This window comes from Neopsephotus bourkii, unplaced genomic scaffold (assembly GCF_033783945.1).
Source record: "Neopsephotus bourkii isolate Nb327-2 ecotype Australia unplaced genomic scaffold, CSIRO-AGI_Nbou_v1 NB_1600, whole genome shotgun sequence".
Lineage (NCBI taxonomy): Eukaryota > Metazoa > Chordata > Aves > Psittaciformes > Psittacidae > Neopsephotus > Neopsephotus bourkii.
In genome coordinates this window covers 379,710-399,875 of record NW_026902076.1, presented here as the reverse complement: position 1 = coordinate 399,875, position 20,166 = coordinate 379,710, and the positions used below count along the sequence as shown (strand labels likewise).

The window sequence follows — 20,166 nt, the reverse complement described above, 5'->3', positions numbered from 1 at the left end:
TCCCAGAAACGTGTTGCTGAGCCCTGCATATGGGAATTCTGCATTCTGAGCCATGTTGCAACTCCTGGCAGGAGGCAGCAAAGTATGGTGAGATCTTTGATGAGCAGTCCCACCTCCTTTAAAAACCAGCTGACAAAGGAATTACTGTTCCTCTCTTTCACACCCTTTTACCACTTTTTATGTTTTTAGTTGTTCAGTGTGTGATTTCATTATGTTAACATTGCATACACTTGAAGAAAACCGTATTTACTGTTACCTTCAGGCTGGGGAAGGATACATATACCTGCCAAGAAAATACTTGCAAAATATTGCATGAAACTGCTTGGCAGGCTAGTCTATTGAACTTTTTTCTAAGTTGAACCTTGCTTTGCAGAGTAGAAAACAGTGGCAGGAGGAACGAAGCAAAATTCTTCCTCAAAGCACCTTGATAAATAAACTTCCCCACCTCCGTAAAGAAATCTGTTCCACCTGCATGGTTGATAGCACTGTTTGCCAGCTCTGTCACGAGTTGACTTGTCTCATCATTAGTAGTTTCAGCGATAGTTAAGGAAAAACAAGTCAGTCTGTTCTTTCATATGTTTTCTTGGAAGACTTGACTTCGTGTGAACCTGTTACACCAATGAAACTCACTGTAACATACTGCTGAAGGCAAAATTGCCTTGGTACTACTGTGATGCAAGAAACTCAGGCTAAATATCAGTGCCCAGAGCTCTTTGTAGACATGGCAAATAGGAAAAAGTAGCTTATTTTGAATTTGGCAGCTGAGCATTCTGTTCACTCCAGGAAAGTCTAAGCAGGGAGTGTTTGCAGTTCTCTCTAGCTGTACTGCTGTACCAAAGAAGTGAGAGCAAGGACTTGGAGGCACCTGGCCCCATACTCTCACTTCCTTTTCATAACATATGGGGATAGTCATGACTAAATTTGTTGGAAAATCTAGGGGATATGCAGTAAGGGACTCAGTAATGAGATAAAAATAAACTGTAGAATATAATCTCATGTAAATAAACATGCTGAACTACAGAGTAGAGGCGTGAAAAGTTTGTAACGTCTGGATTTTTGTTTTTCTTCCAGCTTATTCAGACAAACAAATTGAAACATTATCCCAGCATCCATGGAGACTTCAGCAATGACTTCAAGCAGCCTTGTGTTGTTTTCACTGGACATCCCTCTCTTAGATTTGGCGATGTGGTTCATTTCATGGAGTTATGGGGGAAATCTAGCTTGAACACTGTTATATTCACAGGTAAGTAAAATGCAGATATCATTACCAAATTAGCAAGAGGTTGTGCACTCCTGTTCAGTGTGACCACATCCTAAGGGCCTTACTCCTTTGTTCTGGGGCAGAAGTTTATGAGTGCAGTAGGAGCTCATCTAAATTAAGACCCCAGGACTGACTGTAGGGAGAAATGTAATTATTGTGCCATTTAATTCATTTTAGCCCTGCAGAGCCAACCTTTGCCATGCAGAGCCCATTCCCGCCATTTCTAAGTAAAATCTCTGTTATGCACAGCAGTAAAATGCCTACAGGAAATTAATTTTTGTACTGAAAGTGGCTGGCTGTAAGTCAAACCCAGGCAAGACCTAATTGGTACTGGTCAGAAAGGAGGAACACTTCTCTATGTTTCATTGGAATCACAAACCTTTCCTCATCCCTCCTCCTGCCCTTTCACCAAAACCTCAGGCAATCAGACTGTCTTATAGCTGTTACCCATCACTCCTGACCTTCAAGGTAGTTTCAAGAGGTATGCCCAATTAAAGTAATTGGTAACATTGCAATATAGATATGCATTGTCTTGGAAATAGGGAATTCTGTTCCAGAATGGAGTGCAGCTGGGACTTCAATTAAAACCAGGGTGTGCACACCCTTTGCTGGGTTTTATATTTCAGGAATCCCTGGGAAATAGGTGGCATTAATCATGTTCTGAATGTACTACCCACCATCAGTGAGGGCGTCAGAAACTGGCCTCCAGTGACAAGAACTATTTTGTGCCTTCTTGTAGGGAGAGGTAATTGACCTTTCCTTCTGAGAAATAAGGAAATAGAGGAGGCTTCTATTAAAACGTGGTTTTGGAAAGTTGTGAAGGCATCTGAATGGCCATCGTAACAGATACATTAGGTCATGGTCTTTTGAGATTCATTCTACTTTATACTTGAAATGAAACTGTAGGTGAGATCTGCTTTGGTTGTGATGACCTTGGAGTGCACAGTGATTCCAGGTGCTTGTGATGGGTTTGCTTCAAGTTCATCTATCCATGGCTTTTGGACTCTGTGTGTAGGCGTACCCACTGGTTTAGCAGTGGACTTGGCAGTGTTTGGTGTATGATTGGACTCGATGATCTTAAGGCTCTTTTCCAATCTAAATGATTGTGATTAATGTCTACAGAAATTCCTAAGAGATTGAATTCTTCTGTTCTCAGTAACTCCAGTGGAAATCTGAAGCACCTCCATCAATGTCCAGGATTTATTTCATTTAATTGTGTAGCTTCTCCTGTTTTAAGATAAAATCTCTTGTAATTATGAAAGAACTGTGGTCCATTGAAGCAGTGTGTGATAGCAGATGACCTGGCTTTTCCTGTGAAAGACTCCTAGCTTCCAGTAATTAAGACCTTTAAACTACAGGCCATCCAGTGTTGTTAATGATGACACTGCTTGTTCAGTCTGCAGGTGATAGGTAGTCTCCACCTTTCCAATTTGTAACGTAAAAAGCTACTATGAGAGAATATAGACTAAAACAGCAGCTGCAGCCAATAGACAGGACACCAGCTGTGAGCAAGCCCTAGTGCTGCTCTGCTTGCTTGTGTTATCTGCAAATGTTACTGCTGAAGCAGTAGTGAATAGATTATTGATTAAAAATATTGAATGCCACTAAGCCACAAAGAAATTCTAGAAGAAAACACAGTAAAAGGAAGTCTGCTTCTTGCTGTCTCTCCAGTTACAACAGTGCTGTAAAAACTAACTCCCTAGGAGATCTTAAAAACAGCTCATGCGTGCCACATCAGTGCAGTACAGTGGAAGATTTTATAACACAGTAGTAAATCAGATGTCTTGGTGGGTGGGGAAGCTAAATACCTGTAATTCTGTCAGAAAAAGTCAGTATGTGTTCTTGACAAGCTCTGTCTTCCATCAAACAGGTGAGTTTTGGTTTCTTGGTAGTTTCAGATCAGCTATTCCTTCTATGTCTCCTGAGCTCATTGTGAGACTAGCTCAAGTTATGTTTTTAGGAAGTTCGAAATCTTCAGAATCCTCGGTTAGAATTCCTTCACTAGAATTTCTCACTTTTCCAAGGCTTTTACATTCTTAATAGTTGTTCAGAGACACTACAGACTGGATGCCATTTTGGATTTTTAGATCAAAAAATCCATGTCTGTACATTATCTGAGCCTAAAGATTCACAATACTTAGTCTGAATAGACTAAGTGGCATTATCAGGTACAAGCAGTCAAACCCCTGTACCATCCACAATACCAGAGAGGCTGGAAAACCTCTCTTCTAATGACTTTTTAAACTTACTATTTGTAATTTCATTGTACATCTCTAGCAGAGGACCTCCCATGTCTGACTTAAGTTTTCTGGCTTTCCCCAGTAAGTTTTAAAGTATCTTCTGATTTAACCTTAATTGACCACTGACCATTCTTCAGTGAACACCTTCTCAGTAGTCTTCTATTTAAGCTTCTATTCATTGCAGTTAAACTATACTGCCATTAGCTCCCATTTTCTACATCAATTATTTTTAGGCTTTGTTTCACTGCCACTAACACATCTGCTTTTAACTAGCATGGCTTTTTTCCCAGTATAATTTTTGTTTCATGTTTGTGGATTCATGGCTTTTGGAGAGTCTAGTAAGATGTTCTTGTACAACTATCATTTCTTGTTAATATTTCTCACTTTGATGTTCCCAGGCAGTTATTCTGACAGTTGCTTTAAACTTGGGAAAATTATCCCTTTGACAGTTCCAAACCTATGTATCATTGAGTGATGCTATATTCTGTTCTCACAGGGTAAATATAACCACATCATGATCGCTGGGACTTAGCCAGCGGCAGATTTTTAGCCTAGCAATTAACTTGTCTTTATCAGTAGAATGAGGCCCAATATTGAATGTTGGATGCTGTGCTGGGTGCTGAACTTCCTGTGGTAAAGTTTTAAAGGCACTTTTTCTTGCTGTCTACATGAGAAATCCAGGCAGTGCTCTCATTAGGGTGATGTAAAACTACAGAAGATAGCTGTCTAAATCTGTACTGAAGTCTCTGTATTTTGAGACAAAGGGGCACAAAATCACAAAATGGGATATAGAAACTTTTATAAGAAGTTTTAAGTAATGTTAAGTTTGATGGCTTTGTAACAGTAGCAATGGAAAATTACTGAGGTGCAGGATACATAGAGAAAAAAAACAGAGTACAACTAGAGAACATACTAAGAATTCTCACAAGATAAATCGTTATAGTTGGCCTAGTTTTAAGAAAAACAGTCTAGAAGAACAGGACACAGGGATAAGGAGTATCTGGGAATGGCAGGTGTCCAGGATGGGCTACAGTTAAACTAACTGATAAGTAGGAGGATAGGAGGATTATTATGTCTCTGGTGCTAACGAACCAATTAAACTGGTATGAGCATCTACTGCGCGTGCTTCAAAGGCTGCCAGAAGTGATGAAGATTGTTGGAAGAAGTAACCGACCCTCAGAGACCACCACCACAATTCTGTACGCATGCGGGGAACTCTCTGGAAAATGATGTAATCCATATGTAGCCTCATGAATATGTATGTATGTCCAGTGACTATATAAGGGTGGCTTGTATAGCAGTACGGGGACACACGTTAGGAGGATTTATCCCCCGTGTCTCCCGGCGCCGCAATAAAGAATACCTGCTTGTCAGCTTGAAAACTTTGTTGGCAAGTTTGTTCCTGGAGTTTTCTCCGAATCAATTTGGCGACCCAGATGGGACCCTCTCTGCTCGGCTGCAGGACCCGCTGAGGACAGGGCTCCCTAGGGCCCTCGGGAATTTTTCCCGGAGGGACCCCTCGACTCATTCGGATCGCTGCGGGAGCAGACAAGGACCATCTCATAAAAGGTATTCTTTTTTTGTATAGTCTGTAAGGTGCAGGGGGCACCTCGGTTTGGTAAATTGGTTTAGTAAATTGGTTTGGTAAATTGGTTTGGTAAATTGGTTTGGTAAATTGGCTTGGTAAGCGTACGCATGGTTTGGAAGCCTTCCGTAAATCGAGATAAGAAATCTCGTAGGTAAAGGCGTATACCCGGCTGCTAGCGTCCGTTCGGTATACACCCACAAGAAGCAGGGGGCTTCTTGTGGTTTGGGTCCTGCAAGACGCAGGGGGTGTCTTGCAGAAAAAGGTTTTGGATTTTACTGGTATACACCCAAAGGAAGCAGGGGGCTTCTTGTGGTTTGGGTCTTGCAAGACGCAGGGGGTGTCTTGCAGAAAAAGGTTTTGGATTTTACTGGTATACACCCAAAGGAAGCAGGGGGCTTCTTGTGGTTTGGGTCTTGCAAGACGCAGGGGGTGTCTTGCAGAAAAAGGTTTTGGAGGGCTTGTATAGCAGTACGGGGACACACGTTAGGAGGATTTATCCCCCGTGTCTCCCGGCGCCGCAATAAAGAATACCTGCTTGTCAGCTTGAAAACTTTGTTGGCAAGTTTGTTCCTGGAGTTTTCTCCGAATCAATTTAAATGTCCTTTTTCTTCGTCCTTTTGAGCAGCCTGAGCAGATACCAGAGAAATACTTCATACTGTTTTCTAGCAAGGCTTGGTGCTTTGCAACTGTGCTTTGCTCTGCAGGTTGCCCTTTGAGACCCTGAGGTATGGAATAGTCTAGTAGATAAGTCTTTCATGTATCTAGTAGATAAGTCTTTCTCATTCTGTACTATCCAGGCTAATTCCAGTCTTTCTGTAGCATTCCCTTTATGTGATCTATCCTACAATTACCAGGTAAATAGTGATGGCATAAGTTTTTCCAGACCATTAGTGGACCCCAGAATCAAGTGGCTACATGTATCTTACACTGCATCACCTATGAGACCTACGTTTTCCTTCACCAAAAAAAAATAGTGTTTCTCTGTAGTATTCTCAGTGTTGTATTACTCTCTGTGTAAGTAAAAGCCCATTCAATGCATGACTTTTCCCTGGCAAACCTCTAATCTGATTTTTTAAAAGTCAGTAATAAAAGTACAAACAGAAGTTGAGACTTGGTAGGTCTAATAAAGATAACAGCTAATAAAAGCCTTATCTCCTTCTGAATAGCCCCTACGAAAGACAACCTTCACCTCATACCAGCCTGAACTAGACCTGCTCTGCTGGCATGATTGTAAAAACCTCAGTTGCCTGTCCTTCGACAGGAGGGCTCCCTGCAGATTCTCTAGGGTTATGTTAACATTTGGACTTTTGGACCCTTGTTTTTCCACATGTTTAAACCTGCACTTTGTTCAGAAATAAATAAAAAAATATGCATATATGTTGTAAGGGAGAAAAGGAATTGGGAGGCAATGTGCCTGCAGCAGAGAACATCGGTATACCTTCATCAAGATATGATCTTTACACTGCTTTTTTGTCACTGTGAAAAACAAGCTGACGTTTGTGTTACCTTATGATACCCAAAATATCTATATCTTGCCTTCTTTTACAAGATCTGATTAAAAATAAGAGGTGATGGTTTTGTCTTCATTAAATTTGTTATAAAAATCATGCAATAATGTGTTCAAATGTATTGCTCTGTTGCTTGATTAAGGTAAGACTAATTGTGGGCATAATTTTCATCAAATTAACTGAAAATAACGGGTGGGAGAAGGAAGAAGGGAAGAGAAATCTGAAGCAGAATTAACATTGCGGAACAACAGTTTGTCTAGACTAGAATGCGGAATCAGAGAGGCACTGGGCTATCTTTGTTTTTAATAGGCATTCAGTGTTTTCAACATTTCTCTTTTCAGAACCTGATTTCTCTTACCTGGATGCCCTGGCTCCTTACCAACCTTTGGCGATGAAATGTGTTTACTGTCCCATTGACACAAGACTGAATTTTATTCAGGTGTCTAAATTACTCAAAGAAGTTCAGGTAATTAATTTTCTGTTGCCTTTTCTTATGTTTCTTCACACAAACAGGTCAGTTATGAACAACTCTCACATTAAACAACAACAAAATCCAGACAACAGCCAGATTCTTTTTTCCATGAGAGAGCACATGGCTTTGAGCTCTCCTTTATCGTCCTGCTCCAAAATGAGCATGACATGACTGCCAATCTGCACAGAGTGGCTAGAAGATCCCAAAAAACTTAAAGTGCAGGGCAGATGGTGTGTAGATGCCTTTCTTCCTTTTTAGGTATATGTAGTCATAATAACTTTTTTCCCTTGATTCTTTTTCTTGTTTGTTGAATAGGCCTGGCTGTGTCTAATATAAAGGGTACTGAGTGCTGAGTATTCTCAACACCCTCAGCTTTAACCATCTCCTCTGCTCTTTATCCTGCAGTTACTACTTGCTTTGGTCCTGGCACTGCTGCTCCGGAGTTTCACTCTCGCATTTCTTCCAAATCCACTACTTTCCTTTCTCCACTGGCAAAATCCAGACTACTATCTAGGAAGAAGACCAGAGCATTCGTGTAGTCTGTGCTCTTCCCCTTTGCCTCTTTTTTTGGTGGCTTCTACTTGACCGTGCAGTTTGTTTCTACTGAAATAACGCTTTCTGACTCATGACATATAATACCCATTTTTTTTCTGGCTGAGCTTTTCCCTTCATTCTATCTTCAACTTGTTGAACACAAAAATACATATTCTTCCAAATCGTTTAACAATGTGTGGATCACTGTATCTTACTGTTCTGTGACCTGGCTTGTCATCACACAACTGATAGCAATTGCCACTTGCCTATTTTTTGGACAAGCATCTCTTTCCATGTTACTACTGAAGTATAATGCTGTTTCCAAAACAGTCTGCAGAAACACTGTCTTGTCTTTTGGCTTCCTTATATACTGCAGTGATCCTTGTGGCAGCCAGCCTATTTATGCTTTGTTAATATACTGCTGACAGGTCATGAAAACTCGGAGTTTATTGTGCTTTTGCAGCCTTGCATATTGATACATCTGCCTCACTCCATGCCATTGTATGATGGTCTTTGCCTCTACTGTCATTTTCTCCCAGTATAGATGACAAGAATTTGGAAGAAAAAGCTATTGAATATTCTTTCTTTTCTCCCTATGGCAGTTAACAAGACTACTGATACTGAAGTGGTGATTATACAAATGTAGGCCTTGTTACTTTGGACACTGTTGTATACAAAGCAAAGACTGGCTGCCCCTTAACAGCTTGTTCCAATACCGACTGGATCTTCTGGGTTGCATCCTTTGCATGTTTTTTTCATACAGACAAGCTAGCTTGCTAACAGCAACCTGCAGACCTCCATATGGTAATAATTACTGCTGTAGGGCAGCACACAGAACCAGCCACGCATTTTTGTAAGTCACCACATTCTTTTCCAGCCTCTCCATGTCGTTTGCCCGGAGCAGTACACTCAGCCACCACCCACCCAGTCTCATCGCACAGATCTGATGATAGACTGTCAGCCTCCACCAATGTCCTACCGCAGAGCAGAGGTGCTGACCCTTCCATACAAGCGGCGCTATGAGAAGATTGAAATCATGCCAGAAGTAAGTAGCAAAAGTGGGGAAAAGATGGTGGCTTCTTGCTCATACAACTGAATACAAGCTCTTGCTTCAGTAGCTCCTTTGACTGATATCTTGGGCCTGTGATTTACTGTTGATTAGGATTACATAAAGCACTTCCTATCAAATGGATGGCTAAGAAAGAAGCATTTCTGAGGGTGAATTTCACTGTGTGAACTAAAGGAGAATTGTGGGCAAGCAAAAATACATTCAGGTTAATTGTCCTGTGGAAGGAGATACCACATCTCTCCTATGGAGACAGGCTGAGAGAGCTGGGCTTGTTCAACCTGGAGAAGGGAAGGCTCCAGGGAGACCTTAGAGCAGCTTCCAGTGCCTAAAGGGGCCAACAAGAAAGCTGGAGAGGGGCTTTTGACAGGGCCTGTAGGGATAGGACAAGGGGAAATGGCTTTAAATTGAAAGAGGGCAGATATAGATGAGATCTTAGGAAGAAGTTCTTGCCTGTGAGGGTGGTAAAGCCCCAGCACAGGTTGCACTGAGAAGCTGTGGCTGCCTCATCTCTGGCAGTGTTGAAGGCCAGGCTGGATGGGGGATTGAACAACCTTGTCTAGTGGAAGGTTTCCCTGCCCGGGACAGGGGGTTGGAACTAAGTGGTCTTCTGACCCAAAGTATTCAGTGATTCTTTGATACAAAACAAAGTGCAATCTCTGCTAGCCATCTGTGAGGCAAGCCAGTCATCTCCAGTCTAAATATGAGTAAGTTGTGGCACTGCAGTTTGAATTAGTGGCCCAGGGCCGTGGAAGGGATCCCAAGAATCTGAGAGTTTGTAGCCAGGAGTTGGAGTCCTTCCCTAGCTGTACCTACCATGAGAAATACCTTTTCCCCTGAGGAGCAGTATTCGGTCATATGTTAAAGGCAGTAGTGAGATGACTCTTTTGTATTATAGCAGTTCCAATAAACAGTTAATTCCTACAGTCTGCTGAAGTCCAGTAGGTTAATTGGTTGCTTGTAGCCCTCTGTACTGTGGACTGCTTATTCCTGCAACATTTATTAATAATTTATTAACCCCATAAATCAAACGTACATGTGTCCATAATACAAAGGGTAACCCATCTTCTAACAGACATGATCTTAAAATATGTTTTTGACAATCCAATCGGCACAAATGCTTCCTTGGATTGAAGGTCACAATGACATTTTACAAACAGGCATTACTGCCATTTGGAAACTTGAATATGTAAGTCTACTTTTCATCAGAGAGTAGAGGAAGTGCACTTAGTTAAGCCAAACATCGATATAGAACTGGTACTCCCTTAATGACATCCCTCAGCCAGTCTTCAACACCCATTCCTACCATTTCACGTGTGTCTGCTTTGTACATCGCTTCTGTAAGGAGCCTTCCCAGCCCAGTAGTTAGAGGACTGCCAGAAACAAGGAGGGATTATTTAATTAGAAAATATACTTGGATGCAACTCCATCATGGCATGTATACTTAACTGCTTTGGAAATTTGCATTCACCAGTGTGACCAAAGCAAATCTTACATTCTGAGTGCAGAGAGCCAGCACATGGCTTACCTATTATTTAGATTCCACTGAAGCTTTGGGTTGTCCCCTGAACTGTGAGGGTGAGTGAGCTTTTGTATGTGAGCCTATCCCTGGTGTCAGCCCTGTGAAGAGGGTGAGTACCAGCTTTCCCTGCAAACAGAATGCAAATTAGCACAAATGCTACAGATGAATATTCACCAACCCTCAGACATTTTGAAGTTCCTATCAAGGGGGAGGGGTGTCTAAAAGCATAGCTGGTCTGGGAATGGCAGGTTCAGTTTCTTGCTCTGTCAGTCTTCCTGTGTGATCAGCACAAAGTCTAAACAACAAAATGCAGCTGACATTGGAAAGGACACCAAAGGCTGCATAGTTCCTTGGCAAAGCTTATTAATCCAAAGGCTCATGTGGCTAGACTGCATCAGGAAACAAGTCAGTGTTTCTCTTGTTGGCTTGGCTGTTGGCAGCAAGATCCCTTACACTTGAGGCTCAAGAGGCCATGTGGATCCAGTCTCGTTGGCAGCTATTAATGTGAAAATACTCTCCAGTTTCAGTCTCCAGTAGTTTTTAGGTGCTGTCACCAAAATGAATGGATTCCCCCTGTACCGCTAGGTGAAAGCAGTGCACAGAAATAAGAGCACTTCCCAAAACTGCCAGGATGTTGGAGGAAGAGTGCACTGTAGACAATGTTATAGACTATGTTACATTCACCAACCTGGGAACTGGCAGCAAAGAAGCATGCAGAAGATGAGAGCTGGTTTCTATTGCATTCATTCTTAACTTGGAGAGTTCAAGCAGAAAGCTGCAGACAGGAATGTTGACAGAAGTGTCCTTTTTTCCCTCTAACAAAGAACATCAAATTCTGTTCACCCAGGAGTCCTAATTTCTGTGCTCAGGGAGTAGAAACATTAAGTGATTTTCCACATCCGGGTATTCTCTCTGGTTCCAAAGCTGAACTTACCAACTTGTTACAAAAAGCTATGTCGTATGTAGTGACACTACTGAAAAGATTTTTTAATATACAAAAAATTAGGTATACTAGATAATCTCTGAGACTTTCAGGAAAGCTTTTGTCCTTCCCTGCTGGTGTTAGGTGTATGGCTTTTCCTTGCCTCCGGGAGTTCTTTGGGAGTTAGACCTTGCTAGAGGTTAGGAACTTGCTGGAGGAATAACAATTCCAACTTTGTAGTGATCACAGACTGTCTCCAGGACAATCTCTATTTCAGCATGTCTTCACCACATCACTGTGGGAGGCCAGTTTTTGCTTCCAGTTTGACCTGCAGAGCGGTTATAAAGCATGGGAGGGATGTTACATTGTCTCCCACTCTCTGTGACTTTGGTCTTTGAGTCTAAGCAGCGTAGTGTCACTATGTTATCTCTCCTACTCTGTGTAACCAGTTACAACAGCCAATCCCAAAGGATCATTGTTTGGTTTTGAAATAAATGGGAGCAGATGCTTGTAGTTCCTTTGATGCTAAACTCCCTTAAATAAGCACCTTACCTCCTGTCGTGGTCTAATAATTTTTATGTGCCATCTGCATGGATTGCGTCATTCACTTCCCCAGCAGAAGAGCCCTGTCTGTCTGTCCTGTTGTGCAGAGAGGTAATGAGGACATTGGTTTTTGGAGGCTGATGCAAATGGTTGGTGTCAGGCAGGGCTTTCACAGTGGTGGCAAAAAATGGTTGTACCTTTCCCTTCTGCTGGGTCTGTTGTGCAGTACAGGATTGCAGGTATGATTGATGAGGCTCACTGGTGGGGAATATTTGTTGCCTAATGTCTCCTTTTCAGTAATCTCATTCAACACCTGAATATATAGGAATTTTTATACTGCAAGAAAAGGGCATTTGTTTCACATGGACTACCGCTAGCTCTGGAGTGCTGTGAAGGCTCAAGTGGCAATTGGAAAGGGTGTTTCATAGCTCCTAGCAAACCTTGCAAAGGCTTCTTATTTGTCAAAACCATGTTAGCCAAAAACGCAATGATGAAATTTACCCTGGGAGAAAAAGTAATTGCTACATGAGCTGCAGGGCTAAGACTTGTGTCTAAAGTACAGCTAAAAGCCTCATAAATGAATGTCTGCTTCAATAAAGCCCTGATCAGGGCCCTGTCCTAACACCCACAGCCCTTTCTTAGGCATGGACATGTGCTCAAACTGCTGTCTGTCTTAAAGCTTTTGAAACTCAGTTGTCTCAGTGTGGTTTCAGTCAGTACAGACTGATGGTATGATAGTGTGAAAGTTCCTTTCCAAAACTCTTACAGTGGTTCAGATTCTGGCCTCTCAGACTACGGTAAATTTATATTGCTGGAGCTTGTCTACATTTCAATCACTTCACCGAAGAGCAAAGTCAGGTCAAGCAGGACTGTTGTATGTTAATGAGATTTACACTTGGAGCAGCTTTTGTTTAGAGAGAGGTTTTAACAGTCCCGAGGCACCAGGCTGGAAAGGCTCTCAGAGGGATTGTGGGAACCTTTACACTTTAACTAATTTGTTCTTCTTGGCATCTGCTTTTCACTTTAAAAAATAATAAAGAAAAAGACTGCTTCCTGGAAATTGGCTAGGCATTGTCTAATCACAGGAGAATGATGGGAAAATGGAAAACACCTTCTGGAGCAAACAGATAAATTAAACAGTAGTGTTTGAGCAAATAATGTGCCTCCAGTTTAATTACAGCTGAACAATGGTGCGGATCACTTGATTTCACCAGCAGACTGACTTCAGTGAGGGCTTTGTGGTTTAAAATACTCTATTTGCAAGTTCCTTAGAACACAGGCCAGTATAGAAGAGTGTGAATGTGCAATGCACAGCCTGTCATGAAAGTGAAATTATAAAGAGCTATTGCAGAGAAGAACTGGCAGCCCATTATAATGATGTGGCTTTCACGCCACCCCACCTTTCTCCTGTCCTGACTTATCTTTCTACATTGAATCTTGCCAGTCCCTCTTTTGAGAGAAAGAAAGGCAAAACACAGCTTTCGTCTTGCCCCTCCAACTTCCTTCATGTTTCAGGGACTGAAGACTTTTAATTTTTGTCTTTCTTCTAATGCTCAACTTATTTTGGTGATCCCACATTATCCAGTCTCCTGATCTCTCTGTTCCTTTTCCCCTGACTATTCCCCCTTGTATAAAGATTCCATAGTCTTATTATAAAGTAAATGAAATGTAACCCACCTGCTTGCTTCTACTTCTATCATTCCTCCTTTCAGCTCCCTGCTCACTGAATCCACTGACTGTAAAGTTGCCTAGAATCCCTCTCTCATTCTTGAGTTTGACTTCACCTTTTGACATTCTACCAAAACTACTCTTGTCCCAGCTTTTACTATCCATTTCTCAAACGCAGCCTTAGCAACTGAAGTCTGCTGTCTTCTGCTTTATGTCATTGGTGTTCAATGCAGTCAGCTGTTCTGTTCTTCTTAAAAATGGCTCCCACCTCACTCCAGTGTCTCTTCTGCCTGGTCATTCAGCCTCCCGTGCTTCTGCAGAGAATTCTCCTCCTTCCTCCCCTCTTTTGTTTGTTTTGAATGTGCTACCCTTCATTTCCTTTACTTTTTTTTTTGCATTTTGTTGTTGTTTCTTCTGTACCTTTTTTCTGATTGGTCTTACCCACATGTTGCCCTGTTTAGATTGATGAAAATCAAGTCTGCGTTTCTGCTCCGAACCTGCATTTGCCTGCCCATATAACTGTCTAGGTTTGTTTCTCCCTTACTTTTAATGGCTGACTGTAAGATAACCCTCTTTTCTAGCCACACACCTCTCCCCAGTCAGCTTCAACAGTATCACATTCTGACTTGACATTCTGACTCATAAACTGGTTACTATCTTTTTTTTAATATTGTGGTTGATGCCCTTTTCATATCTTTCACATTACTGATCTTTTGCATCTGTAAGCTGCTTGCCTGTACTTTGAAGATGTTTATGTCCTTGCTTCCCCTACCTGTCATTCAAGTTTGAGGCTTATTTCTGCTTCAGCTGGTTCTGCCTTCCACCGTCCTCTCGTACATTCCTCAAACAACTGTTTCCTGCCTGCTCCCAGGATGTGCAGCACACTGGGGAAGAGCTTCATTAAACAGCCATAAATCTACTTCATTACACTTCTTAAATACCTTTGTAAAACTGTCTCTTGGCATGGGACTGGCAAAAAGCCATTTTTTTAGCTTTAGTACTGAGACTACTGCTTATGTTCCCACCCAGGATTATTTCTTGTTGGTTGGTCAGTACGTATATTTCTGTTTGGATTTCCAGGCTTCAGCACATTGACCAGGAGCCCTGGTTTATTAGTTGAACATGGAACATGTACATAAAAAAAGAGAGGTTTATTTTGTTGCTCAAAACTGCAGAACTACCCCTTCAGCTTGTTTTATTTCTCCACTGGATATTGGCTCTATGGAAGAGTAAAGCTAAGATGTAGGCATTTGCAGCAATAGTATGAAAACTTCAGATATTTATGGCATGATTCTTCATCCACTGAAGTTAATGAGAATGTAAAATCTGCTCCAGAGAGAATTATAGCAGACCTACAGAGACTGAAAGATCTATTAAGTTAGGGTTAGTTTAGCAACTTAATCATCCCATTTAAAACACTTGGATTCTGTAAAGTCTGAGGCTGGAGCTCCAACAAGACATGACTCGGATCACCCACTGATGATTATATAGATGCCCTTAGTTCTCAGATGTTTATTCCTCTCTGTTGGAAATGCCCTTGTTCCTTTAAGTCTCATTACAAAATTTCCTCAAATTCGTTGTACTGCACAGTAGCCTGTAGCAAACTTGTGCCTTGTTTAATGTGCTTGCTGGTCATGAATGCTTACTCCACAGGCATATTTAAATCTTTAGACTTTTCCCCTTCAGTGCATGTGTTTGACTACATATCTGTTTGTTTGCTCTGCAGGATCTGATACTTGCAGACTTTCTGCACTCAGACTCTGCCTGATTTAGCAGATGGTATAAAGCCAAAGCTGAATCTGTTTGAGAGTTCTGCCCACACCATAACCTCTTGTGCATTTCCGTGTGTGGTTTCAAGTGACAACATAGCTTCTGATGCTTAAATAGCGAAGGGATAAGAAGAGGCAGGGAGGTAGGAGGTGAGGTAAATTGCCTTCCTTTCCTAACATTGCTATCCAAATATAGTGACAGGATGAAGAGCATGTATTTTCTTCTGTTTATAAGACTGACTATGCAGGTCAACCCTGCTTGTGAAAGGGCTGTTTCACAGCTTTTATGTGGAATATTTGGTCACTCTTTTCCTATTAAAGGTAAACTGGGAAGATGCTTTTCTGCATTCAGAAACTGGATTTGATGTGTGTGAGGAGCAAGGTGAGTGGAGAGATGGAGGATGAGGCAGGTTGTTCTCTGTTCAGATTTTGCTGAGGACTACTTACTGTAAAATCCTCTGTGAAACTGTTCCCTGGGCCCTGGTGGACTCCTGCTGAAGGCAGGCAGATCTCAAAGTCTTTGGGCTTTTTCTCTAATAAATGGGAGAGAATATTTTTCTGTTGCATACAAATTGCATCTATTTTTAAGGGCTAGGATCTGGCTGAGAGTCTCTCCATACCTGGCAAGCTACAAGGCTGTAAACAATGATTTCACCTGGAAATGGAAGTGCCCTCATGGGTTACCTATCCAGAACCCAGGTGCAGTTAGTAATAGTGTTTATAATGTGCCTCAAAAACTGTTAGGCACCAGCTTCAAATTACGAAGACTTTTGCCCCTGCTGTTCCCATTAGAACGCTGTTCAAACCCCCACTGTCTCTGATGGCTAGAAACATCCTAATTTCCCACTTACACTTATTCATGGCTGTTCTGCACATACTTATCTTAACATCATGTTTTATCATAAATAGATTTTCCCTTTTGTTGGTATTTTCCCTGTGGTGTTTACATAATCAAATTCTCCTTTTTGCTCTCTTTTTACCAGGCTAAACAAGCAAAGATATTTAGTTTCCCCTTACAAGACAGCTTTTCCTGCCCTAATCTACCCTTCAGAATATCTTACTTGAACTTAAATTACCCACAATTTACCGTAGTTCAGATGAGATCTTCCTGGGCCCCATATAATAGCAGTAGCTCATCTCTGCTAGAATTACCTGGTATTTTCTGGAGCTGCATTTAGCTTTTTCATGGCTGTGTCACATTTGTGACTCTCAGTACTCATGGGATGACCTAATACCCCTGGACTCTTCACCTCTGTCATTTCCAGGAGCTGCCAGTTCACAGCAGAAATTCTCAGTATTAACCCAGTCCCTGGCCTTGTATTTCACATTATTGAATTTTGTCTTGGCTTTCTCACTCCAGTTCTTGAGGTCATCTAGTTCTTCCTGTATGATAGTCTGATCTTTCTTTCTATTGAGGGTGCCTCTACAAACTTCAGTGAGGCCTTCTGAACACTCTCTTCATTCTGTACTGAGTCAGTTATAAAAACTGTATGGGAGTAGGCTCAAGACAGACTCTTTAGGGGTCAGTCTGGGAATATCTTTGCTTTAGCCAGTGCTTTCCCCACCTCAGGGCTGCTGTGCAAATCCAGTTTGTAATTTCCCATGTGGTACCTTGGTAGTGCTTCATATAGCACATGCTGGGGCTGCCCCAATTCCCTCAGTAGTTGTCTTAGCAGAGGAAGCTCTTGTGTTAGTCCCATCTGATCAACTATTGATGGTATTTAAATTTTCTTCTTCATTTGCTTTATTGTACTTATATGTACTTGTACAGTACAGTAGCATTAGCAATGGACCCCTCTAGTCTAATTTCTGAGTTCTACATATTGCTCAAGCACTGAACAGAACTGGTCCTTCCTACAGTGAATGAATTACAAGTCTATTTTCTCTAAGGACTTGCAATGGATTGAGTTAATAATGGGTCTATTCTGCCCAGTGGTTTCACATCTCTGTTTCATGTCTTTGATTTCTCTGGTTTGATCCAGAATTGCAACTCTGGCTTCTACCTCTAAGGCAGAGTTCATACATTTATGCACAGTGTGAAGATATGGAAAATACACATTCAATGTTGATGTAAAAACCCAGCTGTGTCCATTTCTAAATATGCATCCTATAACCTAGTGTATACATCAGTGAATTTCAGATCTTAAAGGTTAAGGAGATTTTAATTACTGCTAAACTTTGCTGTGCTACTGCCTGTTCCTCTTTGCTCCAGTCCTAGAGAGTGAAGGTCCAGCTCACTTCACTCAGCTCAGGCTTTGCTTCTCCTTGCTGGGTCAGACTTCCTACCGTAATGCTATTGCACTGGTGTATGTCTGTCCCTGGGAAAATCATCCACAAGACCAAGACCATGGGTGGTAAAATTCCAGTCCTCTCCTGATTTTATTCACTGATTATTCAGCCTCAGGGTTGGTTTTTTTTTCTCTCCAAGAGTTTCAGATCCTATCCTCAGTTATTGTTCATCTCTTAATTACCAATGAGAGGATTTGGGGCTGGTGACTGAAGACAGCATGTGACCATAAGCCTACGGAGAATTGTCCCTTGTGAAGCCTGAGTGGAGACTTCAGAGAAACCTAACACTTGTACTTTGTTCTTCTTTATAAATAATTATAGTTTGGTGAACAGAAGTGTTTGGCCTCACATAGAATCATAGAATAGTTAGGGTTGGAAAGGACCTTAAGATCATCAAGTTCCAACCCCCCTGCCATGGGCAGGGACATCTCACTCTAAACCATATTACCCAAGGCCTCGTCCAACCTGGCCTTGAACCCTGCCAGGGATGGAGCATTCACAACCTCCCTGGACAATCTATTCCAGTGCCTCACTACCCTAACAGGAAAGAATTTCCTCTTTATATCCAATCTAAACTTCCCCTGTTTAAGTTTTAACCCGTTACCCCTTGTCCTGCCACTACAGTCTCTAATGAAGAGTCCGTCCCCAGCATCCCTAGAGGCCCCCTTCAGATGCTGGAAGGCTGCTATGAGGTCTCCACGCAGCCTTCTCTTCTCCAGGCTGAACAGCCCCAACTTTCTCAGCCGATCTTCATATGGGAGGTGCTCCAGTCCCCTGATCATTCTTGTGGCCTCCTCTGGACTTGTTCCAACAGTTCCATGTCCTTTTTTATGTTGAGGACACCAACCAAAACTTCCCCTGTTTAAGTTTTAACCCATTACCCCTTGTCCTACCACTACAGTCTCTAATGAAGAGTCCAGTATGTGTCAGATCTCGTTTTGTTGTGTAAAATGCAATCCTAGGCAAAAGATTCAACTGCAGTTTACATTAAAAATGTCTTGGCTTTGTAAGAGCATAGATGGACAGCGCTGATCACAGGAGCAGCACATCCCAAGCTGAGTCTTCTCTCCCTTAGCTGTTACAAGGTTCACATCAACACTTGCAGTTTCAGACTACTGAGAGTCAATGACTTAGATTTTGGTTGGTCTCTGCTTTAAACTTCCCTTAACAGGAGGGATTGAAAAAATGAACAGTACACATACACAGACAAGTTGGTCTTAAGGCAGTCCAAGGGCCCAAGGGCAGGGGACTGATTAATGTGATGTTAGTTCTCAGTGCTGTGTGTTTCTGCTTTCGTGACTTCTCATGCCAGCATGTGGCATTAGACTTGTGATAATGACTGGAAGGAAGACACATTTATTCTTGCATAGTGGGGGGCTTTTCAGTCTCACAGGCAAAGGCATAACAAGATCCAGAAACCGAAAGTTGGACAAATTCAGCCTTGAAATAAGACACAGTTTCCTAGCTGCAGGGAAAATTGAGGTTTGGAACAGCTTGTGACGGGAAATGGTGGAGTTGCCATTGCTTGGAGTATAGACAAGATTTTCTGTCTTTCTGAAAAGAGTTTCTTTATCCAGCATTTTGGAAGAGTTCTGTGATCTGTGTGTGTAGGAGGTCAGTTGAAGGGAGTATATCACTGCTGTCTGGTCTTGGTGGGTGAATTACTGGATATGATTAAATGACCTTTCTGGTTTGGGTCAGTGAACTTCTATAATAAGAGGATTGGCCGCAACATGGAGAGGGCTGTGAGACAAAGCAATATCTTAGAGAAAATAAAGATTAACATCTGCCTTATTGTCTGTTTGACTTTTAATAATTAAAGTATTGCTGTTCACCAGCTGTGTGGTTAAAAGCTATATAAATGTTAATAACAAAAGTATTTCAGTAGCAGAAGAGGACTTGGATTCTAAGCAGAGCCATGTTTGTTAAGGATCTTTCTCTTGACAGTGTTTGTCATTGTGCCATGTATTCTTCATTAGACCCCGCTTTGTATTGATCCTCCTCTGGAAGGTGGTGGGAATGGAAAGTGCCTTCGACCACTGCAAAGTGCAGCATAACACACTGCTGCAAGTGTTACTATTTTTAGGTCCCAGGGGAAATCTGAAGCAATGATTATCATTATATTTTCATTCTCTTAGCCTTCAACAACAAATTGTAAAGGCTGTATTCAAACTGCTGGCTTTAAAGATCTTGAAGAGAGTTCCAGAGAGACAGCAATGTGAATTACTCCGTGAAATTTTGATTTCTCAGATCCACCAAGTCTGAATATGTGCAACATTTAGGGGATTTAAATGCAGCCCTAAAATGTCTGTGTGTTTCCAACACAATCATCTATCCAACTGTTTTATTTCAAGGAGGTACTCTCAAAATGTTCCTGCAGGTTTAATAGTGGTAGGTAAGATTTTCAGATGTCATTAGGATTTGCTGAACTTTGCTGCCATTGAAGCCAACAAACAGGAAAACCTTCTCAGTGCTTCAGTGGCAAAAGGATTAGGCCTGTAGTGAGTGCTTTTTGAAGTCAAGTTCACTTGCTTGTATGTTCACAAGGATTAGAGCTTTGCAGTAATACAGTGATCACCTACATAATCATAATTTACGGCAGACCTGAGTATTCAGCAGTAAAGTATTGGTATCTGAAGTCTCTTGAGAAGTGGCAGGGTTCAGTTGTTCTGCTCCATCCCTCTCCTGGTTTGAGCCCTGTTGAGAATTCACTAGATGGTCTTTGGTAAGGAATACAGGCTTTCTTTGCCTCAGGTGCACTGTCTACAAAATGGGAATGTACAT

General features: G+C 41.7%; 1 protein-coding gene across 2 annotated transcripts in view; it reads left to right on the top strand.

Annotated features, from left to right (window-relative positions):
* Positions 1 to 20,166, top strand: part of INTS9 (integrator complex subunit 9) — an 80,421-nt gene that overhangs the window by 53,509 nt on the left and 6,746 nt on the right. The window contains exons 12-15 of one of the 2 annotated variants that reach the window (XM_061372173.1): positions 1,072 to 1,243; positions 6,939 to 7,063; positions 8,481 to 8,648; positions 15,051 to 16,743. In XM_061372173.1, coding sequence (XP_061228157.1) covers positions 1,072 to 1,243; positions 6,939 to 7,063; positions 8,481 to 8,648; positions 15,051 to 15,092 — 507 coding nt within the window. In that variant the 3' untranslated portion in view covers positions 15,093 to 16,743. Of the gene's footprint in view, positions 1 to 1,071; positions 1,244 to 6,938; positions 7,064 to 8,480; positions 8,649 to 15,050; positions 16,744 to 20,166 lie in introns of those variants that run through there. The other variant, XM_061372172.1, reaches the window with a different exon arrangement.